The sequence below is a fragment of the Raphanus sativus genome, chromosome 9, assembly GCF_000801105.2.
Source record: "Raphanus sativus cultivar WK10039 chromosome 9, ASM80110v3, whole genome shotgun sequence".
In the NCBI taxonomy this organism is placed as follows: domain Eukaryota; kingdom Viridiplantae; phylum Streptophyta; class Magnoliopsida; order Brassicales; family Brassicaceae; genus Raphanus; species Raphanus sativus.
Genome location: NC_079519.1, coordinates 32,605,397 through 32,618,051, shown reverse-complemented (window position 1 = coordinate 32,618,051; position 12,655 = coordinate 32,605,397). Strand labels below are relative to the sequence as shown.

The 12,655-nt window shown below is 36.6% G+C and overlaps 4 protein-coding genes and 1 non-coding gene across 6 annotated transcripts; 3 read left to right on the top strand and 2 right to left on the bottom strand.

Annotated features, from left to right (window-relative positions):
- Positions 1-706: 706 nt before the first annotated feature.
- TRNAT-CGU (transfer RNA threonine (anticodon CGU)) lies at positions 707-778 on the bottom strand. Its single transcript has one exon. It is a non-coding gene; the product is annotated as a tRNA-Thr (tRNA).
- Positions 779-1,404: 626 nt separating this feature from the next.
- On the top strand, positions 1,405-4,428 carry LOC108823577 (cell division control protein 48 homolog B). The gene is made up of 10 exons (XM_018596812.2): positions 1,405-1,702; positions 1,810-1,854; positions 1,982-2,037; positions 2,129-2,278; positions 2,372-2,576; positions 2,659-2,925; positions 3,000-3,298; positions 3,386-3,479; positions 3,561-3,638; positions 3,859-4,428. The coding sequence occupies exons 1-10, from the start codon at positions 1,538-1,540 to the stop codon at positions 4,342-4,344; spliced, it is 1,845 nt and encodes a 614-aa protein (XP_018452314.1). The 5' UTR covers positions 1,405-1,537; the 3' UTR covers positions 4,345-4,428.
- Positions 4,429-4,625: 197 nt separating this feature from the next.
- Positions 4,626-5,829, top strand: LOC108824115 (protein SPIRAL1). Of its 2 annotated transcripts, none has more exons than XM_018597477.2 (3): positions 4,626-4,779; positions 5,225-5,530; positions 5,622-5,829. In XM_018597477.2, exons 2-3 carry the CDS (start codon positions 5,240-5,242, stop codon positions 5,697-5,699), a joined length of 369 nt encoding a protein of 122 aa, XP_018452979.2. In that variant the 5' UTR covers positions 4,626-4,779; positions 5,225-5,239; the 3' UTR covers positions 5,700-5,829. The 2 variants fall into 2 exon arrangements, with proteins under 2 accessions (XP_018452979.2, XP_018452980.2); XM_018597478.2 differs by having other exon boundaries at positions 4,675-4,779; positions 5,204-5,530.
- Positions 5,830-6,422: 593 nt separating this feature from the next.
- On the bottom strand, positions 6,423-8,157 carry LOC108825721 (uncharacterized). Its single transcript, XM_018599068.2, has 8 exons — positions 7,971-8,157; positions 7,771-7,887; positions 7,541-7,688; positions 7,359-7,448; positions 7,221-7,275; positions 7,009-7,131; positions 6,869-6,925; positions 6,423-6,774 (listed from the first exon to the last, which is right to left on the bottom strand). Exons 1-8 carry the CDS (start codon positions 8,036-8,038, stop codon positions 6,650-6,652), a joined length of 783 nt encoding a protein of 260 aa, XP_018454570.1. The 5' UTR covers positions 8,039-8,157; the 3' UTR covers positions 6,423-6,649.
- A 3,110-nt stretch (positions 8,158-11,267) lies between these two features.
- Positions 11,268-12,638, top strand: LOC108826956 (universal stress protein PHOS32-like). Its single transcript, XM_018600300.2, has 3 exons — positions 11,268-11,605; positions 11,943-12,031; positions 12,145-12,638. The coding sequence occupies exons 1-3, from the start codon at positions 11,284-11,286 to the stop codon at positions 12,430-12,432; spliced, it is 699 nt and encodes a 232-aa protein (XP_018455802.1). The 5' UTR covers positions 11,268-11,283; the 3' UTR covers positions 12,433-12,638.
- The last annotated feature ends 17 nt before the right edge of the window (positions 12,639-12,655 follow it).

Sequence of the window (12,655 nt, the reverse complement as noted above, 5' to 3'; positions counted from 1 at the left end):
GCCTTGAGAAACTTCCCTATTTTCTCATATATAGATGCTCTTTTGAGTACGCCTACGGTTCTTAATCAAACTAAAAAGTTTGGTTTTCAGTTTAATTCGGTTTGAGACTCATTTCGATTTGGCAGTTAAAAAAAGTTCTGGTTTTTGGTTCAGTTTGGTAATTTGATAATTCGATTTTTGTTATAAAAAGAAAAAAAATAGAAACTATACCGAGCTTAACCTGAATTTCGAATCGAACTAACCAAAATAACTGAACTTACTTGAGATTTTAAATTTAATTTTAACCGAAATTTAATAAAACTCAAAAAATTTCCATAGAAACTTTTGAAGTCAAACAAACTGAACAAAAAGGGTTTAATTCAGCAAGATTTCAGTAGAACGGAAGTAACTGAACCCACATACATGCTTGTGAGCTTATAGTTGCATTCCAATATCAAAAGAAAAAGACAAGAACTTCTAATGAATTGGAAATTTGATGAGGAAAAACATACCTGGAGTTTCCTTGTTTTTAAAGCCTGTGAATGAACTAGTGGTTAACATTTCGAAACTGCACAAAAATATTTTAAAGAGTTGAAAAACAGTCTAATTACTTTTAGTTTTTATTCATTTCGGCAGCTTTTTGGATAGTAAAACCATTAATATCGTGCCAATCTTGCCCAATTTGACCTGTTTACGTTTGTGGGCCAAAAATATTTTTTTTTTTAAAAGCCCCCGGCGAGGATCGAACTCGCGGCCTTTCGCTTACGAAGCGAACGCAATACCACTATGCTACGGAGGCAATTTGTCCAACATCTTGAACTCTCCCTTTGAAAACGTCAATATTCTTGAGAGTCAATTTCTTTTGGTATTTTAAGAACCAAAACCGAATTCAATCTGAATCGAAATATTTCGGATATCTGAATGTATTTAAAATAAATAAATATATATATATATAAATATTTATTATTTTTAAATTTAGTGAATATATATGATACTTTTAAGTTATCCAAAATACTTAAACATATATACAAATAGTCCAAAGTAAATGTCTAAAATAATTAATATACTCAGAACACTAAAAATACTTAAAATATTTATTGACTTTTATCTAAATATACAAATCAAATCAATTTATATGTTAAATTTAGGTATTTGGATATATATTATTCAAATTTATATGTAATATATTATTTTGTTTATAGATCTTGAAATTTTTTAAATAAATAATGAATTTTAAAATTTTAAAATAATTTAAATTAAATATATTATCCGAATTTGAATTAAATCCATAAAAATTCAAATAAAATAAGAACCAAAATTTAGAACATTATTCAAACGGAGTTGAAATCTTTAATCCAGAAAATTCGGAATATGAATAGGTTCGAAACCAAATCCTAATCTTACCGGTAATCAATTTAGATAGGACAAAGTTGTAATATCACATGTAAAGAAAAGCCCTAACACTATTTTGTATAATCTTTTTAAAATTTTAATCACCGGAAAACGTCCTCCGTCTCTCGTCCCCCCCTCCCGGCGGCGCATAAACCCTGCAAATCTGATGGAGACCCAAACCAGTGGCTGCGATAACGACGTCGTCGTCGGCGATGATACATGGCGAGCGGAAGCAGAGATCGGTGGCAACGAGAGGGCTTTGCAAGCGCTTAGAGAACTCATCATCTTCCCTTTTCGCTACCCTCTCGAAGCTCGTACTCTTGGTCTCAAAGTAAAAAAAAAATAAGAACATCCACACCTGAAACTCAGCTTCCTCTGTTTCTTTCTTGTTCTGTTTTATTAAACCTTTCCTCTGCTTTTCACTCTCATTCATTGCAGTGGTCTAGAGGGTTGCTCCTTTACGGCCCTCCTGGAACCGGAAAGGTGAACTCTGTTTCCAAGTTTGAAACTTTTCAGACAAAACTCTGTTGGGTTCATCAAAGTTCTAAACTTTAAGATTAGCTCACCTAAGCTAATTAGACCATATTGCAACTTTTTTGTTTTCCTGCAGACAAGTTTGGTCCGTGCTGTTGTCCAGGAATGTGATGCGCACTTGACTGTTCTGAGGTACTTTTCTTTGTAGCTTCTTGTATAATATATATGATATGAAAGCTAATATGTGCTTTGTGTTTGTGTGGCAATCAATGCTCTGTTTTAGCCCTCATTCTGTACATCGAGCTCATGCTGGAGAAAGCGAGAAAGTCTTAAGGGAAGCTTTTGCCGAGGCTACTTCTCACGCTGGTTCAGACAAGCCATCTGTGATTTTCATCGATGAGATTGACGTTCTTTGTCCTAAGCGTAGTTCTAGGTATTGTATCTCACTCACTCATATATCTGTTACTTACTTACTCCTATTACTTTTTTTAAGAGAGAGTTGTTTGATTTAATCTCTCAAATGTAGAGGAGAGCAAGGTGTTCGTATTGCTTCTCAACTCTTCACACTCATGGACTCAAACAAGCCCTCATCATCTGCACCAAGAGTTGTTGTTGTAGCATCCACCAACAGGTTGGATGCAATTGACCCAGCGCTAAGAAGGGCGGGGCGGTTTGATACTTTAGTTGAAGTCAGCACACCTAATGAAGAGGATCGCTTAAAAATCCTGCAGGTAACAACATTGAGTTCTTCATTGGGGCTTTAAGTTGGAGATTGTTTCTTGTGAGATTCATGTTTGCTATTTTTTTTATCAGCTATACACAAAGAAAGTTAGTTTAGATCCTAGTCTCGATCTGCAAGCCATAGCAAAGTCTTGCAACGGTTATGTTGGAGCAGATTTGGAAGCTTTATGCCGTGAAGCGACCATATCCGCAAGCAAAAGATCTCCAGATACTCTTGTCCTAACATCACAAGACTTCAAGATTGCAAAATCTGTGGTTGGTCCAAGTATAACTAGAGGGATCACAGTTGAAATCCCAAAAGTGACATGGGACGACGTTGGTGGTCTCAAAGACTTGAAGGTAGAATAGCTTTTTAACATTCTTGTCATCCCTCTTACAATAGTGGGCTATAATGTGTTTTGATTGTGGAACAGAAAAAGCTCCAGCAAGCTGTTGAATGGCCTATCAAACACTCAGCTGCATTTACAAGAATGGGAATATCTCCTATGCGTGGAATACTCCTCCATGGTCCTCCAGGTTGCTCAAAGACAACTCTTGCCAAAGCCGCTGCAAACGCTGCTCAAGCCTCCTTCTTTTCCTTAAGCTGTGCGGAGCTGTTCTCTATGTATGTTGGAGAAGGTGAAGCGTTATTGAGGAACACGTTTCAAAGAGCTAGACTTGCTTCTCCTAGTATAATATTCTTTGATGAAGCTGATGTTGTTGCATGTAAAAGGTTTTGTCTCTTATCTCGCTCTTTAACTCTTGCTTTCTGCTTTATAGACTCTTTTTAACATGTTTACACTTCCCTGTGCCGTTGTAGAGGTGAAGAGGGCTCAAGCAATAATAGTTCAACAGTTGGAGAAAGACTTCTCTCTACACTCTTAACCGAAATGGATGGTCTTGAAGAAGCAAAGGTACTACACAAAAAAGCTCATTCATAACCTTTTTGATTCCCTTATTGGTTTACAATGATAGTGATGTGTTTTTTGGTTTAGGGAATTCTTGTCCTGGCTGCTACGAACCGTCCCTATGCAATAGATGCAGCTCTTATGCGACCTGGTCGGTTCGATTTAGTAAGAGCATCTCCAACCTCATTCTATTTTTTTATTATAAAATAGAATTTGGAATAAAAAATTTCTAGTCCTATTCTATTTTCCATTCTATAATCGAATAGTTTTTTTTTCTCATTGCTCTATTTTCATTCTAAAATAAAGCAATTTATTAGAGACTAAGATCACTTTGATAAGTAAACCGGATTGTTAACCGGTTACTTTGAAATGTTCTTTTGTTTAGGTGCTGTACGTGCCACCGCCTGATTTAGAAGCTCGGTTAGAGATACTGCAAGTGCACACACGCAGCATGAGACTAGGAGACGACGTTGACCTCAGAAAAATAGCAGAGGAGACTGATCTTTTCACAGGCGCAGAGCTTGAAGGTCTATGCAGAGAAAGCGGGACAGTGTCGCTCAGAGAAAACATTGCGGCGAGCTGTGTGTTGGACCGCCATTTCCAAACCGCGAAGAAGTCGCTTAAACCTGCGTTGACGGTTGAAGAAGTCGAGAGTTATGCATCGTTCAGGAAGTCGAAGAGTTCGGCGGATTCGAGAAGGGTTCCTGTTGAGAGAAAGAAGAAGGTGGTGATGATGAGTCACTCCAATGTATTGGGGTTAGGGTTGTTGTCGTCATGGAAGTTTGGTGTGTTGAGCTTGATGTTGCTTGCTGGTGGAAACTATTACTTGAACCAGTCTAAACATGGTGAACTAGCTGCTGCTGCTACATGAATTTTAAGTCTCTTTTTTTTTTCCGATAAGTATCTTTTTGTTTCGAAGTTCAGATTTTTTTAAATGAATGGCCCTATTGAAATCTTTCCAATTTAGTGAAAAGAGCACCAATAATTACCCTGGTTAAGTATTAACCGATTGAATAATTGTAGCTTTGTTCCACTCCAAATTCCGAGATAGTTAACATTAAACTTGGTATTGATTGATGATTAAGCGGTTTTTGAATTAAGATATTTTGATGTAAAACTGTCCATTTTCATGTATCAACAGTTGAAAATGATGGTTAACCGAAGAAGCGATTGATTGAACCGGGAACTGAGAGTAACAAAACCGGTTTGAGCTTTATATAGATGGACTGGTTCGCTTGTGACTCGGTACTCTCTCCGTCCGTTTGCTTCTTCTTCTTCTAGATCTGATCGCGATTTTCGCCGGAAGGTTAGTATCTCAAACTCTCAGTTCGTTTAATCGAGTCTAGATCTCGTAGATTCCTCCGTCGATTACGCTCTGTGTTGGAGATTTTGGATTCCGAGAGAATGTTGATTCGGTTTCACTGATTTTAGATCTGATTATAAGTCTTCTTCCACTGATTGAAAGCGCTATGTCATATTCTCGTCAAGATTTTTCGTGAATCATGAATTGTTTTTTTGCCTCTTTTTGTCGTCGTTTTGAGCTGTGGATTTTGAATTTAGCATCCTCTGATTTTGGATTATATCGTCTAGGAGAGAGGAGGAAACATAGTATGGTCTAGTCTCTGATTGTGAATATGAACAAACCATCATGCATTGAAGCTATTGAATTCACTATCACATTCACAGTTTTGTGAGATTCTGCCGGATTTATCAATCTCTTATGTGTTCAGTGACTGGATTTTGGGTTTCAGAAGTGTGTATCTATTATGGGTCGTGGAAACAGCTGTGGTGGAGGTCAGAGCTCACTCAATTATCTCTTTGGTGGTAGTGGTGGTGATGCTCCTCCTCCTAAGCCCGCTCCAGCTCCTTCTACTGAGCCAAGCAACGCCACTGCTGCACCTGCACAAGCACCTGCACCTGTGACTGCCACCGCACTCACCACCGCTACTACCAGCGTGGAGCCTGCAGAGCTCAACAAGCAGATTCCTGCTGGTATCAAAACTCCCGTTAACAACTACGCCCGAGCTGAAGGACAGAACACCGGAAACTTCATCACTGTAATGTTTTTTTTGTTTCTGTCTCCATTTACTCAATAAACAGTGAATGTTACTATTCTCTAGAATAACACTGAAATGGTTCTCTTTGCAGGACCGTCCTTCGACTAAAGTCCATGCAGCTCCTGGAGGTGGATCATCCTTGGATTATCTCTTCACTGGTGGCAAGTAAAGTATCGGACAAAAGAAAAAACATTATGTGTAATGCAAATGCGTATCCATTCTCTCCTTGTTGCATTCGCACACTACTAAACTGTTTGTTGTGAGAGTCCTTTAATGATAAGAAGTCGGTTTCTTGTCAATCTATCTCTCGATCGTTTCTCTTGTAATATTCTCTGATCAAAGTGTTCCAATTAGTTTGAATCAAGAAAAAGACTTGCAAGTTCTCTTGTTAACAATTACACTGACCAGTAGTACATCATCTGTGATTTTGAGGAGCTTTAAGTCTCTGAGGTCCCATGAATCTTTAGGGGTGGACGATCACAGGGAGAGAAGTTTCTAGATCCCACGAATCTTTTGCATATGCAGCTCCAAATGTGTTGTCCGGTAGATCCCAATCATGGCCTACTTACTCTTGACACTACACGAGGGACGCTTCAGCGAATAGCCTGAAGAGAAAAGTGACAAAGACCAAAACACCCACTGTAATTAACTTCTTGGAAACAAAGACAAATCATTTAATACCAAATCCATAACAGAAAAACCAACGAAGAAAACATCAACTTGAAAACTCATTCTTCCTTTGAACATGACAGCAGATCCCATTGCCACCGCCGCTTTAAAATAATCCAAGTCTCTTTTTAAAAAGGTTTTGGTAACACGTAGCATGTTGGTTTATCAGAAACGAATAAGTTTATGGCACCAAGAGTAAACATATATCTTGAAAACATATAAAGATTGCAATCAAAATATTCATTAGTTGCAAAGTTTCTACAAACATTGGTTACACTGATCACCATCCACGATCAAATATTGATGTGATTAATTTATTTAACAAATACCGACGACACACGAAAAAATAACAGTAGATTAATTTATTAAAAAAAAACATTTGCAGAAACATGACTAAGGTGGAAATAATTGTATATCTCATAAGTCACTGCTGTCGTCCCTAATAACAAATCAGAAAGGAATTGGTTGCCGACCAGGCCAAGACTCGATCTTTTGGAAGTACTCAACAGGCACTACACCATCAATACCTTCAGTCAAAATTACCTTGTTGTCTGAAATGTAGAACGCAATCCCATCTATAGACACATATCAAGAGTGAAACTAAAGTGTTAGAAAGACAGTAGTAGTGTTGATGATACAAAAGAAAATAAAGAGTTGTAGTACTAAAACCTTCAAGAGCTTTCTTGATGTCGAGAAAGATCAACACATTAACATCTCTTCTCATGCCTTGCCAAAAAAATCAAATAAGTGTGTGCAGATGCAATTATTCAGGAACAACAAGAACAAGATCAAAAGTAGTAGTATCCTACCACTTATCACTTCACCATCTGTTGGCAAGCCAGAAGAAAAGTGAACATGGAGTCTATTCATTCGCTTTAACCCAGATGCTAAGATGGATTCCAAATTCTTCCTATAAGTTCCATGCACACATACTTGCCATTACAACAAATCAAATGAACATGAGAAACAATCCAATACAGAACACAAGTGAGAAGTACAATGTCATAGTACGCTTTTTTACCTGGAGCTTCTTCCGCTGACAATATTGGTTTAAGTAACTTTTCAGATTCAACCGTCTACACATAAAAGACATAGAGCAGAAGCTAATTAGTAGTAGCATTCTAACAATATCAAAAGAGAAAGCTTCCAAAATCAATACCGTGAGAGAGTGGCCTTGGTTAGCCCGAATAGAGAGCTCTCCACCCTCTTCAACGAGGCTAAAACGTTGCTTATTGTCTCTTCTCACTGCCTGCATGCATGCTTTAACAACCACCAGTAAAGACATGACATGATACACAAAAGCTAAAACGAAAAAGATTAGGTGGAAACAGACAGACAGACCTCTCTAATCTCATCAACAGTGTGAGAGTTCAAGGGAGTGTTTGCAGAAGTTTTGAGATTCAAGTAAAGCAAGTCTTCAACTTTAACAAAACCATCACCTCTCATATTTAGTCTCAGCTCAGTAGCCATATGTCGCAAGATTCTCGTCCTGATGATCAAATCCAAAAAATAAAATAAAGAGAGTTCAATTTTAACCTAAAAATCAATACTTTAATGCGAAATCACTTTACAAGAGTCTTCCAAGCGCATCGATTTTATCTTTGCCTCCTCCTCTACCGCCGCCGCCACGACCCTGAGGTCTCCGTCGATCATTATTATCTCTCTCGTTTCCTCTTCCTCTACCGCCGCTGCACCCAATCAAAACATCATAATCGAATCAAAATCAAACCTTGAGCCCTTTTAATGTATAAAAACGTAGACTTAGTAGTACCTTGTGCTGGATTGAGAGAAGGAAGAGAAGGCAGGTTTGCTGGAAGAACCGAGATTCGAAGAATGCATGAGAGCAGCAGGATGAAAGTCTGGGGAAGATGCTCAAAGTTGGAAGACGACTGAAACGCAGAAGCCGACCGGGGTGTTAAACACTGAAACCACGACGACGACAGACATATCGGTAATAAAATTTAGTCACCGATTAGTTTCTATAACCGGTTCAATTCTTAAAACCCGGTTCGTGACAATCTGATTCACCGGGCTTTTCGTTTGGTAGATCAGCCCAATAGCCCATCATTAATACACGAGAAAATCACATATTTTTATTTTCCAACGGCAAGCAGTTCAATAACTCGCAGATAAACAAACATAACCACATATCAAGTGTTATTATGAATAAACAGTTAACAAAGATCACACATGATTAAGCTTTTTTTTTTTTCTTTTTTGATCAACACACATGATTAAGCTATTCTCTAAAAACATATGAGAATAGATCAAATCAAAGGCATATAGTAAGTGGATAATACAATATTGAAATTAAGACAACTGGCATTAAAGCAAAGTAAGAAAATAACACTAACTTTACAAGTATTAAAACCTTGTTAGTTGTACGTGACAAAAAAATGAGTATCAAATGAAGCCAAACAAAGAGAAACAAAGTTTAAATCATAGATTCAGATTCAAGAAAACTTAATGAACATGACCTAATGTATTAAAGGAACACCAACCTCAACAACATGCTGTAGATCGCTATTTGGTTCAATTTCGGAGCAGAATATAACATGGAATAGTTGAAAACGATCTAAGTCATTGCAAGTCAATCGAACTGTTACATAACATTAACAGCTCATGTACGTTGACACTAATTAAGCCAATTCTTAGAGCATTTCCAACCAAATTCCAATTTTTTCCTTTAAAATAGAGTAAAAATGAATATGAAATAAGAAATATTCTAATCCAACTCTATATCCCACTCCATAATAAAATTTACTCCATAAATGGAGTAATCTATTTTTTTTTTGTTCATTACTCTATTATAGAGTGAAAAATAGAGTAGTATTGAAACATTTTTCATATTCACTTTTCCTCAAATTCAGAGTAAAATATGGAGTTTTACATTGGAGATGCTCTTAGCTAAATGATTGTTCCATTACTAAAATCAAGTTGAGGGCCAAATCAACTTTGGTAAGTAATAAAGTACTAGTGCAAGAGAAAAAAAAAACAAATTCAGGTGATAGGGACTTACATCAATAGCCCAGTCAGGTTTTTCAATCTCAGCAGGCACAATACGCTTGGGAGATATGAGATATTGCTTTAGTGGCCTAAGAAGAAGAAATCTATATAATATCTAATCAACCAGTCAAGAAATGGTTTTTGATTTGTATCCCTCAGTCATATCCTATCTTGACAGGAATACGAACCCTGTCCAATCAAAGTGTGGAAGCTTATGCGTTCTGCCCTGCCCTCTCCTCACACAGTAGAGCCAACCTTGAGAAACAAGATCAGGGTTCTGATCACCGGGAAGGGAATTAACAATTGAAGACAGATGAATGATTGAAGAGAGGTAGACTAGAAATCTAGGGTTTATCGAAGACTGTGAGGGAAGGGTTGTTAGCGTCCCCGAAACGGCCTCGTTGGCCATTTACTTCAAGTTTGACAAGTCAATAATACCCCATATAGCTTTTGGGCTTTAAAAGCATGTTTATTTGGAGATTTTTAAAGTGAGATTCTTAGCAGAATATAAGAACCTCATTCTAAAAACCCTCAATAAACATGTTCTATAAGCTCCAAATCCATGGCCAGACATGACCTAAACCCCAAATTGACAACTATATAATAAACAAACCACCCGTGTAGACCAGACCTATTTTACTACATATAAAATAATCGGTCGAAAAAGAAAGGACACATACTCTCGTTGCACTTGTATTAGAGCATCGTAAAACCAAGTGAATATGGAGTAAAAATGATCCAACCCTATTTTCAAAATAGAGTCATGAAAAAAAAAATAGATTATTACATTTATGGAGTAAACTTCAAAATAGAATAAGATATGAGTTGGTTTGAGTATTTGTTACTCTATTTTCACTTTTACTCAATTTTAAAGTAAAAAAATAGAGTTGGGTTAGAAATACTCTTATCTCATGCATGTTGTTTTTGTCTACGCCTTCGTTCATACTAGCTAGTAAATGCTACAGAGAGTGTCTTAATAACAACCCCTTTTTAGATTCCGGAATCTAAAACTCTTTGATAAGATTGCTATAAAATAATTCATTTGAGATCTTATAACATTGTTCTCTCTCTCTTTCTATTTTAGTTGGAGGAAAGCGATGCAATGCTTACTCAATCGCTATGGGGAGCTTCTTCTTCTGCAGAACATTCCCAAAAACAACAGCAGCAACAACAAGGCATGAGCTCTTATCAAACAAACGTTCCAACTCAAGAAGCAGGTTTCTTCAAGCCTTTACAAGGCAATGTAGCATGGCAGATGAGGTATTCATTATAGAAAAAATAGTTAAGACCTTGATTTTCTTCTGATCAGCGAGGTTTATCCTACAGTTTGTATTTCCCTATATCATTTATCCTACAGTTTGTATTTCCCTATATCAAACAGTCATTACAATCATGGCGTGACAAATGCTACCGACTCTGCAACAACATCCCAGAATGTTATTAATGGTTTCTTCCCTGGAAGGATGGTCTGAAGCAATAATACATATATATGTGTATACATGTGTGTTTTATATATCAAATATCATTGCTTGTGTAATTTAATTATTGCAAGGGAAACATAGTTCTTGATTACAAACTATTTTATAGATTCAAGAGCTGAATGTCATACTCTCAGATTATTACCTTTTTGAATATAACAATATTTTGAGTTTTTTTACAAACAAAAGTTGTGCAAAGCTCAGTTCAAAAAAAAAAAGTTGTGCGAAGCTTCTTTTTATTTTATTTATTTTGGAAGCATCATAGAAATTATGTCGGATTATGACAAAACTATCTGGATTACAGAACATGATTCTTTTAATGAATTTACGTGCCAAGAGATTTGGATTCTGAAGCAAGTAGTGCCCTGCATTAGTATCAAGATTGTGATGTGGAGGATTATTAAAACGACCAAATAATTGTATTTATATAAATATAAATTTATGAGAACAAGTCCAAAGGGGGTTGTTAATTATTTTCATGGCAAGCACGTTCAAGAAATGGCTCCAACCAAAACCAAACAAGCAACTCGGTATTTAAAACACAACCAAAAACTCAAAGAACATAACAGAAAAAGAAAGAAAAATAGAAAGGATTTTGAAATGGGGAAACCAGCAGGGTATTGGGTGAATAAAATTAGGACATCCTTCAAAGGAGGATCATCGTCGAGCAAATCATCAGAAGATGGAAGTGCTTCTGGATCTAGAAAGAGCGATTCTAAACATAGGAAGAATCAGAGAACAGAGGAAGGTAATAAGTATGTTGAAGCAGGAGGAGCTCAGGCGGAGAGTGGGAGGAAAGTGATGGTTGTTGTGGACACAACTTCACAATCAAAGAATGCTCTTCAGTGGGCATTAACACATTGTGTTCAAGTTGAAGACAATATCACTCTCCTTCATGTCACGAAAACACCCATAGGACAAGGTATGTTTATTTACATTCACATAGGTTTTACACATATTCATAGTTGCATTTACTACTAGAATCTTTAAATTACAGAACAATTAGAGCCAAATCTGGAAACTATATTTATCGTGTGAGGAATGATTCTTTTGGGTTTTGTTTAGGTTTATTGGGTCTCAGATTTATTGTTGGACTTAATTTGGGCCTAATGTATGTTTAGTTTATGTCAATTTATTCCCGGTTTCAAAATAAGTATTGATCAGGCTTGTAAAGTTGACATCTATATTACAGCAAAAAAGGTTGACATCTATACATTGCATGTCTCTCAAATTCACTTAAAGTTTTATCATGGTCATAGGTGTAGACGAGACACAAAGGGAGAGAAACTCAAGAGCTCATGAACAAGTCCATCCATTGAAAAACCTTTGTCAACTCAAGAAACCTAACGTAAGCTCTAACTCTCTGATGACATATCAGTATTCAAAAAAAAAAAAAAAAGACATATCAGTATTCAAAAGCATTTTGTGAGATTAAGGTTTCTTTCTCGTTTATATTTTCAGGTGAAGACGGAGATAGTAGTGGTTGAGACGGCAGAGGAGAAAGGGAAGACAATAGTGGAGGAATCAAAGAAACAAGGAGCAGGAGTGTTGGTTTTAGGGCAAAGAAAAAGAACTTTGAAGTGGCGTGTGATATGGAAGTGGCGCACGAAGGCAGGAATGGGAGGTGGAGTTGTTGAGTACTGTATTCATAACTCGGATTGCATGGCTATTGCCGTCAGGAAGAAGAGTAACAATGGAGGTTACTTAATCACCACGAAACGTCACAAAGACTTCTGGCTCTTAGCCTAATGATTGATTACTACATCATTCCTCATTGATACCGAAACTTTTTCTTTCAAAATCAGAAGAAATCTTTAAAAAAAAATACATGTTTTATGGATATGATTGATGATCTGTATTCGTTTTAAGATCTTTTATTTTCTCATGTTAAGACATCATATTTGCTGATGTTTTTTCCTGTGTGGAAAGCCTCAAAATATAAATAGTGAATTGCATAATAAGAAAACAAGAA